General features: G+C 39.1%; 1 protein-coding gene across 3 annotated transcripts in view; it reads left to right on the forward strand.

Moving 5' to 3' along the window:
* The window catches only part of LOC133517764 (tensin-1), a 93,030-nt gene that overhangs the window by 45,154 nt on the left and 28,455 nt on the right, over nucleotides 1–19,421 (forward strand). For all 3 annotated transcript variants that reach the window (XM_061851172.1, XM_061851173.1, XM_061851174.1), the window contains 7 exons: nucleotides 7,074–7,130; nucleotides 13,298–13,462; nucleotides 13,806–13,993; nucleotides 14,783–14,932; nucleotides 15,893–16,056; nucleotides 16,379–16,579; nucleotides 18,963–19,142. In XM_061851172.1, coding sequence (XP_061707156.1) covers nucleotides 7,074–7,130; nucleotides 13,298–13,462; nucleotides 13,806–13,993; nucleotides 14,783–14,932; nucleotides 15,893–16,056; nucleotides 16,379–16,579; nucleotides 18,963–19,142 — 1,105 coding nt within the window. The remainder of the gene's footprint in view (nucleotides 1–7,073; nucleotides 7,131–13,297; nucleotides 13,463–13,805; nucleotides 13,994–14,782; nucleotides 14,933–15,892; nucleotides 16,057–16,378; nucleotides 16,580–18,962; nucleotides 19,143–19,421) is intronic.

The following is a 19,421-nucleotide window of genomic DNA, read 5'->3' on the forward strand; positions in this document are numbered from 1 at the left end:
TAACAAATCACTTTGATATTGATGTCGATCGTTTCTGCATAATATATTCTAGGTTTATAGGTTTCGGTGAAAAAAAAGGAAAACATACAAAAAAATCATGGAGAATGGAAGATATTTAGAACTGGAAAAACGTTTTCACTTTTTATATAGACGATCACGTATACTTTTCTCTTAAAACGTTACGTTTTGAACCTTAAGATTGTTGTTCGTAGGACGGCAAATACATTGCCATTTCCTAAGGACTAATATTCTATGGCAGCATGTAGAGTTAATAGTTCCACTTAGTCACACAAACGATTATGCCAAGAAGTCATTTGTTTATGAAAGCTGCCGTATATTCCGCAACATTTAGGGCTGCCGGCGAAATTATTAGGAGGTACGTGATTGGCATGCACGAGTTGGCCCTTAGATCGTACACGGTTGACAGGAGCCGTGGGAACCACTTTTGTGAATAGGAAGCGTATTGCCGAAGTAAATATCGTAACCGTGTAGGTCAAGCAGGGGTTACACGAACTAGATCTACGTAAGGTGTGTTTGGACTGGGATCGTAAGAAATTAAAAAAATGTTTTAATATTTGATACATATCTACTCTGCCCTGTTATATAGTTATTTCCTATCTAGATACTCTGTTTTGCCGTAACAGGGCAGTACTTACTTGCTTCTCTGGTGCCTACGTATAAATAAAAGGAAACAGTTTCTTCATGGTATGAACCACAATTACATCTCATCCCATCAATTTATGCATCTAGGTGTATAATAGTTGTACCTATACGACACATGCGGTTTCCGGCTACTGTACTCGTACTGTAATAAACCGAGCTTCCATCTAAATCCAGCGTTAACTTGTGCTGCAATACAGGAAGACAATATTTTCATATGAGTTATTTTGTTAAAGTAAAGCCGCGCTCACATTGTTGAACCAACGCTACTTTTTTTGCTTTTATATACATTGCATTTTACGACCTAAGTGGTATATAGATTAGTTTTTACATATAATCAAAAAACTGACTTGTCACTATACTTCCATAAATAATGAAAGCTATAGCTCTAATAGTAGATAAAAACATAGTGATAAAAATAAATTGTACAAAAATTTAAAGTATACTTACCTAACTATTAAAAAATAATGTCTAGGGACATAAATACAAAGCCGCTGGCTTTTCTTGACTCGCAAAATGAGTTCATTCCTCGCAAATTAAAAAACGTGCAGGCCAAGTTGCAGTAACGACGCAGTCTGGCGTCGGCGTCGGCGCGTCGGCGGCGGCGCGTGGCGTTTGTTTACGGAAGTGCCCGCCACCGCACCCGCCCGCCCTGCACTACTGAATGGACACAATGACACGTAATACCTCACGTCGTGTATGCAGTTGCGTAATGCTAGGGGAAAATTGTAAAACTGGGGCTTGTGAAAACACAACACAAAATACCTATTGACTGAATTGTTTTGTACATAATACAGATAAAATACTGCAATATCTTTAAATAAATAAATTACAAAGTTTTATTTTAATAACTTGCAGTATTTGAATGCTTTCCAATAAAACCGAATCTTGGCATATATTCGGTTATTCTGTGAAGTATTGTTAGGTGTCATTGAATTATGGTTCAGTTTCATTGGTCGATAGGGTCCGCGTCCGTTGTGCGGGAGATTTCCATAAAGCATGCCATGCCATGCCATGGTCGATAGGGCCCGTATGCGGGTTGCGAAAAACTTCCAAAACGCATTCCATTATGACTTGGTCGTTAGGTTAGGTTAGGTTAGACTCGGTCGATATACAGCATGCGGAGAGTCACCCGCATGCTGTATATCGAACGAGTTATCGACCAATGAAACTGAGCCACTAGTCTGATGATGAATGGCGAGCCAATAAATGTACTCATGCAAAACCTGTCATGTTGTAACGTATGTTTTGTTGTAATGATTATTGGGAAGTCCTCAATGAGGACTCAACATTTACTTTAGTTTTATCATCACTTAGTTTTTTTACATAATCTCAATCAGCAAAATCACCAAAAAAGTTCAAAGCTCTTAACGATTTTCATAGAGACTTGATACCTACATAGGTTAATCACAATTTATAGTACTGCATTGCTTGGTACTAAAATGTTATTGGTGTGAAGCTGTATATCGGTCAATGCCGATTGGCGTGCATTAAGCGCGCATCTGTGATCCGTGCGGGAATAAAAATAAATCCCGCTCGAACAACGCTGACTTCATGTTCACTGCTTTTGGTTTTTTATTCACTTTAGTACTGGCTGCTGGTTCCCATCGGATTTGTATGGTGTGAAATTGGGCAGTGATTGCATATAATTCACGTGTGCTTGTATGTTTTATAAACATTGGTTACTTATTGTGCAATAATGACTTTTGAGTGCATTTTGCTTGTAGCGCTTTTAGTGGTGTACTTTTTTAAGTTTTATAATTAGTTTTATAACTCTGAGAGTCCAAAATGAATATGTACGAGGCTCTCTCAAGGTCGGTCCCATTGCAGAAAAGGTATGAGATGGTTCGGGTATGTGATGAAATGTGACCAAGAGTATGTGGTCAAAAAGGCCTCGGCCATCCTAGAGAAAAAGGCCAGCAAAGGAAGACTGCTTACCACGTAGTGTACAACCGTTACCATTTGGTACCTTACCATACCTTTTCCATCGCAAACATGGAGGGGGCGCAGATCAACACACAGACAACCCAGGGAGCGTAGACAAGATGCCAATCATTCACACTCCGTAGCGTAGCGTAGCGTAGTTATCTCTCTCTACCTCTCTTCCTCATTAGTGCGACAGAGACCGTTGCGTTTCGTTCGCTACGGAGCGTTAACGAAAGACATCTTGTCTACGTACCCAGGATAGAAAAACCAGAATAGAAAAAGTGAAAAGTAACGGGACATGGCAAAGAAGAAGAAGAAGAATAGATTTTATAACTGTATATCCTCTTTTGAAAGCATAATATTAGAAGTGATTTCAAGGAAGGTCCGAAAGTTGAAAATAGTCTAGTCGTGCGTAGGTTAGTACCTACTGGTTCTGACGTTAAAACCAAATAAATTTGAATGAGATTTTAATTGAATTAGTCGTCACTAAATATAGACGTGTTTCTGATTGAATTCTACATAAACGCCCTTTTCGATATCGCACATGTTTGAAACTTAATTAAGCTCGGGCCGCTTGAAACTCCCATTAGTGTTTGTAGTGCATGTAGGTATGCGCCCAGCGCTACTTCTTTTTATTTACTATACAATGCGATAGATATATTGGTAAATGTTTTTATTTCTGCTGCTGCGGGAACCGAGAACATGTTTTGTTCATAATTAATATTACCTACAGGATGTTACTCCATTTACTTTGGACTTCCTTTAAAAGGAGACCTACTTCGTATATTCACTTTTATATAAGTAATTACTATAGGTACTTGTGATGTAACGTTATCCTTTTCTACTTGTATTTTTTAGAATCACGGACTTATACGTATAATTTCGTTATTAATAGTAAACCTTCGCGTCGTTAACATTAAATGGTTAAAGGTAAAGTAGATAAAAACAATCAACATTGAAGGGTATACCAATCCAATACAACTGTATTTTATGCAAATAGATAAATTTGGTAATAATAGTTACTTATTTAAACGAACGCAAACGTATCTTTTTTGCAATTTTGCACTACCAAAGTCGTTGCATATTGTGTTCGAGTGGCGTGAGTGAGGTTCAGCTTTTAGGGAACTAATAAAGTTCCCATGCAAAGTTCTCTGCTGACAACATTGCACTTAGCAGGATACGTGCCTTTTTTAAAGATTGCAGTTTGATAGGAGATGTGATCTATAGTCAGATGCGGTTGCCAGGCAACGCGCGTCGCCAGCGCGGCGGCGAGAGCGCCGGGACGCTGCGGCGACGCTCAGTCCGCTCCCGACGCGCCGCGGCGGCTCCGCGCACCACGCACCGCCCGTTGAAGTCGCACGCGGAAAATTATTGTGTTCCTAATTTACTACCGATGGTGAAATGCAGGTTTCAGTGCTATTTTCAAAGTAGTAAATTCTGTGAAAAAATTTTCATGTTGAAAAGAAAAGTTAACAGCAGAAAAGTTGCTAACGTTAATAAAGTTAAACTTCAGTAAAGATAATCAGCGATTGAAGTGATTGAGATGATTTCTTTTCTTAGAAAAATATATGTAAACACTTTATTGTACATAAGACACAGTATTGTAATATATATTTGTAATAATTTCAGTGGATTCACTGTTTTCTTGCGTGATCGTAGGTAATATAATATACTTATAGTGTTAATTGTAAATTTGAAATTTCTTTTCGAAGCAATAGGCGTCTGTGCTGGGGTTATACTATCTCGATAACGAACATTAATATTCAGATTGCTCTTATTACTTTCGTATCAGGCATCTAAAATATTGTAGAAAAGAACAGTCAATGAACGAACGTCGGGGGTAATTTTGCAAGCATTAAAAGTTAAGAAACATGTCGAAGTATTAGAGCATTCGTTTGGTCATATTATGATCAATGTCTATTACTGTTTAAGTAGGTAAACAATTAAATACGATGAGAATTAAACTCATAAAAATATTTTTTTGCAATGATAGTAGTTTTTGCCTAGACAGAAATGCGTTTAGAACGTGATGACCGATTTTAATGAGAGTTGATGAATAGATGATGATTTGTATAACTTTAGCTAATTTTATTTGTCAAAGAAAGTGGTTTCGTTACCGCAATTGTAATATACCCAAACTTTTATCCTCCTCCGTTTAATCACTTTCAGTTTCATTTCAATCAATTAAGTTTCATAGCACTTCTCTACTGAAATTATTGTAAGCTAGTGATCACAGCAGGCTCATACCTCGGCATCAGTATAAATGGACGTCTCGGCTGCAGTCGGTGGCCATTCTCCGACATGTGACGATCTTTTATTTAGACGAGCCGCACCCCCGAGGTCGTTCACCCCTCGTGCGTGGAGGAAGGTCAGGGTTATACGTCGTACGTGTCACTGTTTACACCCTATTAGTAGGTACACCATGGTGTGAAGAGTCTGGGGGAATTCGTTTGTGAATATCCGACAGCCGTCTTCAACATTTGCGCCGTTTTTGAAGCAACGGGTAATTCAATTACAAAAGCCTTAAAGACTCAATAGGAAATCGACCTTACCGACATAGCCTAAGGTAACTTTTGCCTGATTTTCAGTCAACATTCATAAAACTCACATAAATTATATTCTCACGGTCTATTATTTTCAGAAGCAATTTTTATTTAATTTTAAGTAGGTAGGTAATCAGATGCATAAAGCATTCTGAAACCAGCTATTATACTTAGTAGGTATATTAAGGCAAATCTGTTATCTATTTTCCAGCTTTCGATTAAGTGTGTCATCCGAGATATTCAATTTGTAATGCGAGAAGATTCAGGAAGTAATGATGCAGTCGGCGTAATAGTTAATGTGCACGTGGGTGTCGCAGTGCAGGGGCGCTCGCCCCCGGGCGCCGACTCTCCCACTACCATCCCAATGGAAAACGCCATAACCTCCTTAACGTTTTATGCACGTGATGCCTTCTTCCTCTAGAGATAGGCTAGTTCCCACACACAGCACGTTCCTGCGGCCTTAGCTAAAGAGCTTGCTTTGTTTGTTTCTCTGAGAAATAGGTGGTGTTTTGTTCCGAAGGAAGTGGTAGGTAATGAATTTCAATTATTTTAGGATATTTTTAGTTTTCCTCTGCTGTAATTCACGATGGAAAACTAGTGAATTTGTAACATGACTGGTTCTAAAGACAAATAGTGAGCATTTGAGAGATAGTATGGATGACAGTGAAGATAGATAGAATGCGCCGCTTGCGATGCGCAGAACCGTCCGCAAATGGCGCGGACGCTGCGCGCGCGCTGCATCGCCTTGCGTTTGCCCTGTGGCGAGCAGTGTTCCATCTTCAGCGGAGCTACACAAAGGCACGCGCGCGCTCCCGAAGCGTCGCCACCGCCCCGAGGAGGAAGCCCACGGTGTGTATTTATGGGTCGTAAACTTTACACCCAAAATATGAAGCGGCCTACACACTGGCCGCTCAGTAATAGTTTGTATGAAAGCACGAAATTACTAACGTGTTGTGCTGGTTGTTAATAAAACACTTCGAGACATTACGTTTATAACTCCTACGTTCATATTCGACAAGTATGCAACAGGTCTTCGAGCAACGTAGATACTTGCATATGAAGTTTGAAAATATTATTCACATCCTACGTTACGGATAATTACATAGTAGGCTTCTTATTGCTCGATTATTACGAGTATAATATATTTATACATTTTCTCTCAGAAAGTACCATGTCCGAATTGGTTTAATGGAAATCAGTTTTCATTACATTTTAATTAACAGTTAATTACTCGACTTACTCGTACGTTCACTTCCTCCTGCAGCGCTCCATGAGGCTAGTGTAATAAGTAATAACAATGGAGCTTAATGAAACTGCCAGCTGAGGGGCTATAACCCGACCTTAAACTGCAGTAATCACTTAAGCCACACCTTTCCTACACTCATTTATCAGTTTTATAGGGCTGACGCGGCCATCCGATCGCGATAGGCATCGAGGCCCTCTTTACTCACTTTAGACGCCGAGCGAACATCCGAGGCTAGTTTTAAAAGCATTCAACATGCAAAATACTATTTCTATACACGTGATGAGATTGCTTAGAGAGGCATGGCTCTACCTCGTAACTCTTATAAAGCGTAGACAGGTATAGAGGCATGGGCAAAAGATTGTTATTTTAGTTATTTATATATATCTACTTTTCAAATCATAATTTTTAATTCCCGTCCATAATGTAACCAAACTCTGATACTTATTTCTCACCAACGCTACATTTCGTTTCCCTTCAATGCGCGCTATTCTCTTTGTGTAATGAAATACATCTGTCTGATCAAAGCCGGCGTGTAGCGGCAAAAAATGTTCGAGAATTATATTACTACTTTTGATTTCGTTTTAATGACAGCAGCTGCGACCTTGCCGGAGAACTTAATCAAGGATTTGCTCTAGGCATTCTTTTTCTTTTTACTCATTCAAAGTGCTATACTTAATTCGCATTATTACTTGTTTCAGACACGAGCCGTTAGCGCTCCTGCCACTCCCGCCGGAGCGCTATTTGGAAGGGATCAAGTGAGTTTTACTACTTAGGTATAAACGAGATAAACTTAATAATCAAGTTGCATAAAAGAAAACTCAGACCTAAAATGTCACGTGTGTGTTTATTGTGTGTGTAAGATAATAATAATTTCTGTGTACGGCAAGATAAATCACCCTTAAACGCGTGTCTCCGTTGAGCAATTATAAAAACAAATGTGCATCATTACTTACGACGACGCCTCAAGAAGAAGGGAGACAAGTATTGTGGTTTGACTACGCTGCACACTGGTATCTTCAGTAGTTCGTGCCATTACCTCAGAGCAGCTATTTAGTTAGGTGACAGTATAAATGAATGTCTTTATGCTCCAATGGGTTCAATTTACGTCGAACATAAGCAGAGCTTAAGGTATGACTACGCTAATCGGATTAGCGTCGCGGCTCGAGCCCGAGGCTCTACTTTGCGTGCTAGACATTTTCTTATTTTGCTTTTAATACAAAACGCGCACAATCAAGTTTGACGCGCAGACAAACCAGTATGACCTCAGTATCTGCGCTAATTATGGGTAAAAGGAGAGCGCATTTAAATCGGTATATCTGTGCATTCGACTCATTCATGCTCGGTAAATAATTGGAACAACAACCCTGCGCCTACGCTCCGCCTATGTCACTTTCTCGTAGTTATGTCGCGCCTACGACCTCTAATATAGACACCGACTAGATATAAACATGAAAATATGTACAAGATTTTGACACGTATTTATTATTTGTTTTGTTGTTTTTATCAAGTAAGTACTCTAATCGCAAATAGGTATTTAGATACAACTGATTAACCCTAAAACAGGTAATATTGAATTTACCAACTCCAGTTGGACTAAGATGGTCGACTCTTTATCATTTGTCACCATGCCTGTCACGTTCTAACAAGTATGTAAGTGCGAAAGTTACGGGTATAATGACAAGCGATAAAAATGGAACCATGCTGACATTGCAGTACATTATCATATACATACTCATTTGTCGATAAATGACGTGTTATAACATAATTGGTTGTAATAGTAGTAATAGTTGAGACCTGTTCAATGGAGACAGGTTGACGCGAACACGGAAATTAACATGTTTAGATGAAAGCTGTCAACGCTACTAAATTGAGTGTGGTGATTAAAATAGAATATCCGTTACTTGTATTTATTAACGGCCTGTTTAAATATCTTTAAGTAATTAAATATTACAGTTATAGATCAAGATGTGATTATTTGGTAATTTATGGTAATTATAGTTTATGGTACAATACGTATTGAACATACTGTGTAGGTACTTATACATACAATACACGTCATAAAATTTGTAGTAATTATGATTTAATTTTAATAACTGTGTAATAAAATGTTGTTGATGCAAATTGATAAACCCCATCTTTAGGGTCCCCAGCAAGCTCGTTCGAATTTCACCTTCCCATACAAACACAATTTCGTTCTCAAAACCTATTGGATTGTAATGAAACTTGGCACAAAAAAGCGGCCAAGTGCGAGTCGGACTCGCGCATGAAGGGTTCCGTACCATTTAAGACGTATTAAAAAAAAATCTACTTGCTAGATCTTGTTCAACATTTTACCACTTTGGACACACATTTTACCACTTTGGAACTGTCTCTCGCGCAAACTATTCAGTTTAGAAAAAAATGATGTTAGGAACCTAAATATCATTTTTGAAGACCTATCCATAGATACCCCACACGTATGGGTTTGATGAAAAAATTTTTTTTTTAATTTATTGACGTATTAAAAAAAAACTATTCACTAGATCTCGTTCAAACCAATTTTCGGTGGAAGTTTGCATGGTAATGTATATCATATATTTTTTTTAGATTTTTCATTCTGTTATTTTAGAAGTTACAGGGGGGGGGACACACATTTTTTCACTTTGGAAGTGTCTCTCGCGCAAACTATTCAGTTTAGAAAAAAATGATATTAGAAACCTAAATATCATTTTTGAAGACCTATCCATAGATACCCCACACGTATGGGTTTGATGAAAAAAAATTTTTTTTTTAATTTTTATGACGTATTAAAAAAAAACTACTTACTAGATCTCGTTCGAACCAATTTTCGGTGGAAGTTTGCATGGCAATGTATATCATATATTTTTTTTAGATTTTTCATTCTGTTATTTTAGAAGTTACAGGGGGGGGGACACACATTTTTTCACTTTGGAAGTGTCTCTCGCGCAAACTATTCAGTTTAGAAAAAAATGATATTAGAAACTTAAATATCATTTTTGAAGACCTATCCATAGATACCCCACACGTATGGGTTTGATGAAAAAAATTTTTTTTTTTAATTTTTATGACGTATTAAAAAAAAACTACTTACTAGATCTCGTTCGAACCAATTTTCGGTGGAAGTTTGCATGGCAATGTATATCATATATTTTTTTTAGATTTTTCATTCTGTTATTTTAGAAGTTACGGGGGGGGGGACACACTTTTTACCACTTTGGAAGTGTCTCTCGCGCAAACTTTTCAGTTTAGAAAAAAATGATATTAGAAACCTCAATATCATTTTTAAAGACCTATCCATAGATACCCCACACGTATGAGTTTGATGAAAAAAGATTTTTTGAGTTTCAGTTCTAAGTAAAAAAAAAAAAAAAAAAAAAATTTAATCTGTTTATTTCATATCAAAAAAAAAACATGCATTTTTCTAACTTAACTACTAATCTTAAATTAAAAAGATTTTTTGAGTTAAGGAGTCTAGGCGTGTAGAATTAATTAGTATGGGGAACCCCCAAAATTTATTGTTTTTTTTCTATTTTTGTGTGAACATCATAATGCGGTTCATAGAATACATCTACTTACCAAGTTTGAACAGTATAGCTTTTATAGTTTCGGAAAAAAGTGGCTGTGACAGAATCGGACAGACAGACGGACATGACGAATCTATAAGGGTTCCGTTTTTTGCCATTTGGCTACGGAACCCTAAAAAATGACATGAGGTATATCTAGTCCTACAGGACTAGATAAACTAATGACAATTAGTTTATATAGCTCCAGTTTATAAAATAAACGAAATAGCGTTAAATCAAGTTTTGTATGAAAAACTTAAATTCGCTGTATTTTACTATGGTATCTGAAGCTACATTAATTAATTACAGGACTAGATATACCTTGTCCTATTGTAAGTACAAATTTTCAGAGCAATCTAGCTAGTCGTTTTAAAATGAGAGCGTAACTACGTTTGTATGGAGAACCGAGCTTGCTGGGGACTCTAAACCCCTTACCACATGTAATAAAAAATATCTGTTGAAATTTTGAACTTTAACAATTGTCAATAGAGTTGAATATCATATCCGTCATATATGGCTTCGTATACGGTAAAGGGTTAAGAAACATTTTCAGCTGTTTCAAGGAAATGTTATTATTAGACCTCCGTGTTTACAAACACAGAATTTCATAATCACAGATAAGACGTTAGATTCCGTTTCTTGGTACTGAGTAATCATTCCGATAACAAATTCCAATTATTTCAACCCATTTTAAAGTTTCCGGCCTACCAAAATGTAAAATTTCACCTACTATGTACAATTTCTGTAGGAAATTGCGGCGTAACTGAGCGTAGGTTTCGTAGGTACGTTATTAGCCTGACAGCTGATCCTACCTCATTTCCACGCCCCGGAGGCTGCAGAACATCCAAGGCCGCGTTATATAACCGCCGTAATCTGGGATAAGATCTGGGGCCGCGATGAAATACTCAGGTTTTATTAGACAAATTAACTTCAAGTAAGTTAAGCAGCCGGAATTACTGCATAATTTAGAAGACTGTCTTAAGAGCAGGCTTAAACAATCGACGGGGTATTTTTTTTAACAGCTTTATAAAATGTTCAGTTTTTTATAGTATTTTATACAATCGTGGTATAATAGAGGGCTTTTTTTTATACTACGTCGGTGGCAAACAAGCTCACGGCCCACCTGATGGTAAGCAGTCTCCGTAGCCTATGTACGCCTGCAACTTCAGAGGAGTTACATGATGCGCGTTGCCGGTCCTAACACTCCGCACCCTCGTTGAACTCTGGCAACCTTACTCACCGGCAGGAACACGACACTATGAGTAAGGTCTAGTGTTATTTGGCTGTGGTTTTCTGTAATAGAGTGCTTTTCAGTCGAGTACCGTGTTTAGGCAACGAAGGTTGCCGAGTTGGCTAAGTAAAGTACGAGATGGAAAAGCTTCATTATATCACTATTGTATTCAATAATTTATCTACGAGTCATCAAAAAATTATAATTTTTCCTAAAAAATATAAATATTTTAAAATCTAAATGTTTTATGAAAATTGGTAAGTATCTCAGTAGATACAACGCCCGCCCGCTCCCCGTTTAGTTTCTTCCGATGGGAGCGCGGTGGCACGTGATTGGTAATTTTTTTAAATAGTTGAAATGAATATTATAGTCGAGTTAGCATACATGAAAAGTACGCAATTATAGTTTGGCATACGAAATCTTAATTCAACCATTACAGTTGAGATTATAAATTAAAACACGACCGAAGCGAAGGGAGGGTTATAAAGCGACACGAGTTGCGAATTACCTATCCGCACGTGTATCGTACAAAATGATACAGTACATCTTCTTCTTCCTCGTGTTGTCCCGGCATTTTGGAATTGAGAAATGGCGTAGGCACTAGTTTTTACGAAAGCAGTAGATATGGCTCTTTAAAGTTTCGACATATGCAAGGAAAGTGCTCTTTCCCGCACGCGTGCGGGAAAATAGCACCATATGTACTGTAATTTTTTTTTTTTAATAGTTTTTGACTAATAAGCTGTCGAATCAGTATCAGTAGGAATTTCAAATACTAAAACGTGTTTTTCTATTCCGTTAATTACGAGTACAAGGGTACATTCCTGAGCGTGAATTGAGAGATTTCTCTAAAACACGGGTATCACTCTATTACTTAATTAACTATGTTTTGATTTTTTTATCGGGTAAGGCCTTTCCGTGCTTGCTCGTACCTTAGATACCACTATGAATTTCTGCACCAGTTTAGTAAATCAGTCAATGTATTTAAAATGAGCATTCTAATTTATTGATTTTTGGAAAGCCAAACCCTGCTCCAACAAAATATATATTTTTTAATAAATTCTGCTAGTTAGGTATAAAGGGAAGATCCTACGAAAAAAGGTGCATTAGTCTTTTTTCGAGTTATTTAACTGTAAAAATGTAACTAATACATTTGCAACTCTAAGAAAAAGAGAAGGAGCAAATCGAAGAAAATATAGGAATATGTATTTTGAAAACAACAAGCAATTTATTTTGAAACTTTTCGTTTAGTATCAATAAACCAACCTTAATTCAAAGCTAGCTCTCACCATAACAAAAAAGTTTTTGGGTAAATTTATACCTAAATGAAACTTTTCCTATTTTACCCTATTCGAGGCTTCGCTCCGACACGTAGTGTGAAGAAGTCCCTAAGGAAATAAATGAATTCTGTTATATTTCGGGACTTGGAACGAGTGTGTATTCAAACTGGGAAGGGCAAATATTACTAAAAGGTTGGATATTATTATGTACCTACCTACAAGCATACAAGTATGTATAAAAGGGAACGGAATGATAGATTGCGTGATATCATACGACACGCTACAGTTGGTTAATGTTATCTAAGATTTGCTTATCAGTGGTTTTAAACGAAAGATGTCATGAAATGCTCTTCGTAAATATGTACATAGACATAAAATGAAAAATGCGAATTTATTGAAATTTAAAAATATTAACAGACAATACAGGGTTCCCCATTGTTTATCTTTATCGTGACTTTACCTTTACACGTAAGTTCAAAAACAGCGTTAGCGTGCCTACTTGATAATCTTGTAACTCTATACACACAAACACTCCACATTTATTTTAATTAATTCATTGTTTGTTGAACACTATACCTATTTTTTTTTTTAATAATTGCGAAATCGTTATATTTATTTCATTGCCAAATATACCTACCAATGTAAAATAAAGTATTATTCCTACAATTGCGCTACTTCAAAATTTCCACAAAACTTAGGATATTTTGTTTCTATCCGTGATGTGACATAATAATACATATGTAGGTACATATTTGTGAGAAAAATACTAATAATTGCTAAGTTTATCATACCTACCATTGTGATAGCTTCTCAGTGAGGTGGTTTACACCATGTCAATTTTTTCTTCTCAGACTGGCGCGCGGTCAGCGAGCTTTCCCGTCGGTGGATCCGCGGGGCGGCTGGACCTGTGCTACGTGGCCGAGCGTATGCTGGCGCTACACCTGCCCGACCGCGACGCGCACGCCGAAGCGCAGGCCGCGCACATGCTCACCAACAAGCACGGCGAACATTTCATGGTTAGTGTTGTTTGTAATTTGTCCACGTAACGTTGTTGTTCTGCCATCAGGATGACTTGACTTGTGCTATGTAGCGGATCGCATGCTGGCGCTGCATCTGACGCCGAAACGCAGACTGAGCATATGCTCACCAACACGCATGTAACCATGCATATATTAACATATCTGCACCAACCGCGACCATAGTACTTGATGAGCTATTCATCAAAAGTGTGATTAACAGTATATGTATTTTTCAGGTCCATAAATGTTAATGTATCAAGAGCCTTAAACTTTTTTTATGGTTATTTCATGATTACCATATAAACAAGCAGATGTTAAACAAATATGTGGCACATTCCAGGTGTTTGAGGTGAGCTGTAGCGACGGCAGCGGAGCGGGGCGAGACGCGCGTGCGGCATTTGGGCGCGCGCGAGCGTTGGGCTGGGCGGGGACATTAGCGCCGCCGCTGGAGCGACTATGCGCCGCTTGCAAGCACATCGAGAGCTGGCTGGCTGCGCATCCGCGGAATGTAGCTGTACTACTCGCCTGGTAACTATTCCTTTGCTCTACATAAGCTGTAGCGACGGCAGCGAAGCGGGACGCGACGCACGCGCGGCGTTTGGGCGGCTGGGCGCACGCGAGCGCTAAGCTGAGCGGGGACGTTAGCGCCGCTGCTGGAGAGGCTTCTGCGTATCTTGCAGGCACATCGAAAGCTGACTGGCCTGGCACCCGCGTAACGTAGTACGATGTCGCTGGGTTGGACAGTCTGCTTGAACGACTGAACTCCATCACTGCTGCTACTGCTTGATTAATATTAACTATTCCTGTGCCAGACAGAGAAGGGCTGACCGCTCTAGCAGACTTATTAAATTATTTCACATTAGCAACCTACTTGCTTAAGTGTAAGGCCGGAGTGGACGCTCGAAGCGGAGCGTTCGGCGGGGCGTGCAGCGTGGCGTCGGGCTCACAAGTTATTCGAGCAGCGTGCACTAAGGCCGCTCCTCTACGTTTTCATTTGTTTAACATGACGCCGCACGTCCACTCAGGCCTTACACTAAGGTTGAGTTAGTTCGGTGTCAATAATCCGGCTCGAAGGGCCATTAATGTTAGAGTATTTGCTAACTTGATAGTGCCTAATGTGGAACACGAAAGACGATTTCTTGACACAAACTTGATTTATTTTAACTTAGGTAGAACGTGAATAATTAGTGAATGAAAAAGGGTACTTATTGACTGATTACGAGACTTTTATGTAAACTACAATCTGATGCATGACTTGTACCAAAAGTTATATAAATCTTTGCTTGTACACATATAATATAATTTTATCTGTGACAGGGGTAACCGAGAACGACTGGGCGTGTTGGTAGCGGCATATATGCACTATTCTGCGATCTGCGGCGCGCCGGAGCACGCTTTGGACCGATACGCCATGCGGCGCTACCTCGACGACCGCGTGCCCGTCTTCCATCTGCCGTCCAACAAGAGGTAACACTAGTACGCATTATGTAAACGACAACATCCTAGATGGCATATATGCACTACTTTGTACTATGTATCTTTGTAAAATCATCTGCTTCACCTCACTCTATAGCAAGGCGTTCCAAAACACTATTAGTCGTACAGTCAGCATCAAAAGTAGCGGATCAAATAACGTTTCATAAGTGTGTATACTCATTCTGTAACGGCTTAACAAAAAGTCGTATCTTTAATATAGAACAACTGAGACTGTAAAAGATATACTTTTGAGCGCGAATTTTAAATATTTATTTATATTTGGAAAAGTTATCCGGAATATCAGATACTTTTAGCGCGTTGTTTCATCCGCTACTTTTGACGCTGACTGTACTTGTAGCTCATGATATACGGCGTTTCGTGAACATACAGATATCCTTCGGCAGGATTGGTCCTTTGGACTCAAGGATATATTGAAGCCATCAAGATTTTTAATCTCGGGGGCTCTCAAATTTCTCTTGATATCTATATCATTTAAACTACTAGGTCAAGTTTGATATCGTTTTTGTATAAATCGGGGATGCTGAATTCATTTATGGTATCATGTTGACATCGTTTGGTGACATGTTTTTTTTTTAATTCCTCTTCACGCTTAAATCGCTAAACCAATTTAGTTAAAATTTGATATAGAGATAGTTTGAGTCTTGGCGAAGAACCTACCATAGTTTTCATCCCTCGAGGATGTAAAAAGGGAGATGGAAGTTTGCATGGGGATTCAATAACCACTTAACCGATTTAGATAATACGTCTACATCTTTGATTTAGTTGAAAGTAATATTAAACTTGACTTAGAACCTAAACTCAATCGATGATTGACCTCAGACGTCGCAGTGTGGGGTGACTCTAAGTGCGTATGGCCAATTGGCCATTAAATACAAAGTTGCAAGCGCAATTATAAACAATGAACTATATTAATGTTTTGTATGGTCACAGGTACATCGATACATTTGCTGGCCTGCTGGCGGGGCAGATCCGCGTGAACGCGGCGCCGCTGCACCTGACCCACGTGAGCGTGGCCGGCGCGCTCGCTCCGGCCTCCGAGCCCACCATCGCCTTCCTGAAGATCTACGAGAACTTCGTCTGCGTTTATACCTCGGGTAAACAAACTTGCTTCTGTGCCATTTAAAACGACCATCGCCGCGCGTCATTTGACCCATGCGAACGTGGTCACGGCGCTAGCACTGGCTCTAAAATATACATCGATATCGCAATTGTAAATCAAGGATGGATCAATCAGTTTTACACTTTTTTATCATTTAATTCTCACTGCACTATTTACACGATCACCTAACAAAAGTATTTATATTCTGCTTACACTTAGAGGGTGAAGTGTAAGGGTTTAATATGACTACTCTCAGAGACGTTAATCAACGCTTTTATTGTTGTACAGCACATTTGTAAGAACACTATTTCCTTCAGGCTTGTACATGGTGAGCGGCGGCGGCTGGACTGTGGGCGTGGGGCGCCTGGCGCTGCGAGGCGACGTACTTGTGCGAGCATACCGGAGGCCGGCCCAAGCGCAACAGCGGCGCCTGGTGTTCGCGTGCCAGTTCCACACGTGCGCCGTCGCCGATCACACGCTCTCTTTCACCAAGCAGCAGCTGGATCACGCCGCACACGGTAACGCCTTCAACTAACTACAGCGCTATTGGTGCAGTACCGACTTGTGTTCGCGTGCCAGTTCCACAAGTTCGCCGTCGCAGACCACATGGTCTCCTTCACCAAGCAGCAGCTGGACCACGCAGCGCACGCACGGTAAGGCGGTCTTCACAATACCTACCTCTCTCTCTGGATATTAACTTTATTGAAAATATTTTTATACAATTTGTTGTATATTGGCCACAGCTATGCCCCTACGTTTGATTATGATCATTATTAAGATGGCCCTGTTATTCTCATGTATAGGGTGACAGTTCAGTTTAGTACGGAAAATTTAGTTCCAATGAAATTCCGCAATATGGCGCGTGATCATATATTACTGGTCAGGATTTACATGACTTAACGTAGAATTTGACCTGTAGGTACACTTAGGGCCGGTACAGACGGACTGCAACTCGACTGCAATTTGTATGGGAACTGCACGTCGACGTTGCAGTTGGAGTGCAGTCGGCATTCAGTTTCCATACAAGTTGCAGTCCGTCTGTACCGGCCCTTAGCGAAGTCTGACTGTAATTTTTCATCACTACGCTTTGCCATGTAGCGCCATGACAGCGCCACCTATTGCATGACTTGAATATTTGTTGTGCATGAAAGAAGCGTATTTCGGTCAAACTTACTTGATATGAAACATTGAGCTAGTGATAGCGCCACCTAATGGTCATTCGCGTAAACTCGTTATGAGTATATTTGTTTGTACTGTGCAAATTGCACATACGTACACCTGACATACATACATATGTAACTATATCCAAAACTGTTTAGTGTCAAAAATAAACAAATTGTATAAATAAACGAATTGAGCGTTTGGACTTTATTCATATTACGTATGTACTTATATAAGTTTTATGTGTCTTACTGAGAAATCAGACTTAAATGAAGTAAAAGGCATTGCAAATACATTGTAGGTTGTATTGTACCTACTTACTAAGTCGAAATAAATTGTAGAGCAAAGTGCATATTTATATGTAAATGAAAGTAAATAGTATTAAATAATTATAATCTGTAAAATATTTTGTAAACAAACGAACATTGAATGAGCAGAAACCTATATAAATGTAAATAATAGTAGATTGTTAACCAAGGGTGGAAAGTGAACCATATCACCCGAGATATTTTGAGGGTGAGATGGTTACTTTTACCCAAGTTAAACTCTCCACTTTTCATTTCGACTATGAGGAAACTCAAACACAAAAAATTAGGTTTCTTTAAAACAAATTATTAACAGATACATACTTACAGCGATAGGTACACGACATATCAACAATAAAATTAAATTAGTTAAAGTTTACAGAGAAATTTGAACAATTCGAAAAAGACAAATGAATAGGACATTATGAGCGTCGTTTAAGAATCTCTCAACCTCTTCAGCAGTGAAAATCTTAAATTTCTTGCTTAAAGTTTTTCGATCGTCTTTTAAAAAATGATAACTAGTTCGTAAAATTCTTCAAATCAACTTGATGCTTGTTATGAATAGTTGATTTAAGCATTGTATACGTGCTCCAAAGTGTAGATGGTTTTAATGTCTTCGATATTTCTGCGAAATATGCCAGAAACACGGTTTCCGACAGCGACTTAAATTTCTTAGCGCTTCTCCAGTTTATAACGATGGACGTGGTCGTATGCCTTCATGTATCTCTCCTTAGAACATTCCGGTGTCAAACTATCGATCGCCGTTTTCGCCTCTACTTTTATCGTTTCGGGAGTTGAATAAATTTCTTCGTCGCTGGAATCACACGATAAATCCATTTTTATTCAGAACTGAACATTTATCTTGATTTATCCGTTATTCCCGCCTTTTCTATGATTTTGTTTCCAATTAAAAAGTTTCAGTATAATGGGCTCTACTCTATAGACAACAGACAAAACACATGCAACAAATCGCAAACGATTTTTGATTCAATCCCGATAAATTGGGTACGAATTCAGTCTATAAAACCCATTATTTAATCATTTTATTCACTCAATTGCTAGATTGTCTATTGTGTCAGACATTTTAATACCTATTTTTAAGAGACAGAAAGAGATATCAATAGGTGTCTGTACCACCATGAATGAGTGGAATAGTAGAATGATTTGAATAGCTTTTTTCAAGAGACAGAAAGAGATAGCAATAGGTGTCTGTACCGCCTTAAATGAATGGAGATACAGACACTGGGTCTATTTTATATAGTATAAGCTTGCTCATCATAACTTTAAAAAAAAATTACTTTCCACCCTAGGGTGGGAAAAGCTATTTTCCACCCGGCTATCTGCTCATGAAAATCACACTTTCCGAACAGAAGAGATGAAAAAATATTTTCATGAAACTACGAAGACCACTTCTAACCCATTTCTCCTTCAACAGACCCATCATTCCCGTCCGATGGCGCTGTGGAGCTAGTGTTCGCGCGCAGCGAGGGTGGAGGTGGTGCGACGCCGGCGCCGACCCCGGCGGCCCCGCTGCGCGCCGCACCCGATGCTCTCGCCCGCGCCGACTCACTCGAGCACCTGCGGCCGCTCTCCACACTCACCGATGATGATCCTGGTAAGTCCACGGTTCACAGACAATCAAAACAGCACTATCAATGGCGCAGTGGAGCTAGTGATCGCGCGCAGCGAAGGCGGCGCCGACACCGGCGGTCCCATTGCGCGCCGCACCTGATGCTCTCGTCAGTGCCGACTCGCATGAGCACCTGCGAGTTATCCTCAACGCTCACCAACGATGACCCCTAATAACCCCACATTTCACAGAAAATTAGCTATAATATAGTCCTTTATAATACCGAAATGGTTCGACGATCAAATAAATGGCGTGTTTTAAACG

This window comes from Cydia pomonella, chromosome 5, assembly GCF_033807575.1.
Source record: "Cydia pomonella isolate Wapato2018A chromosome 5, ilCydPomo1, whole genome shotgun sequence".
NCBI classification, from domain to species: Eukaryota; Metazoa; Arthropoda; class Insecta; order Lepidoptera; family Tortricidae; genus Cydia; species Cydia pomonella.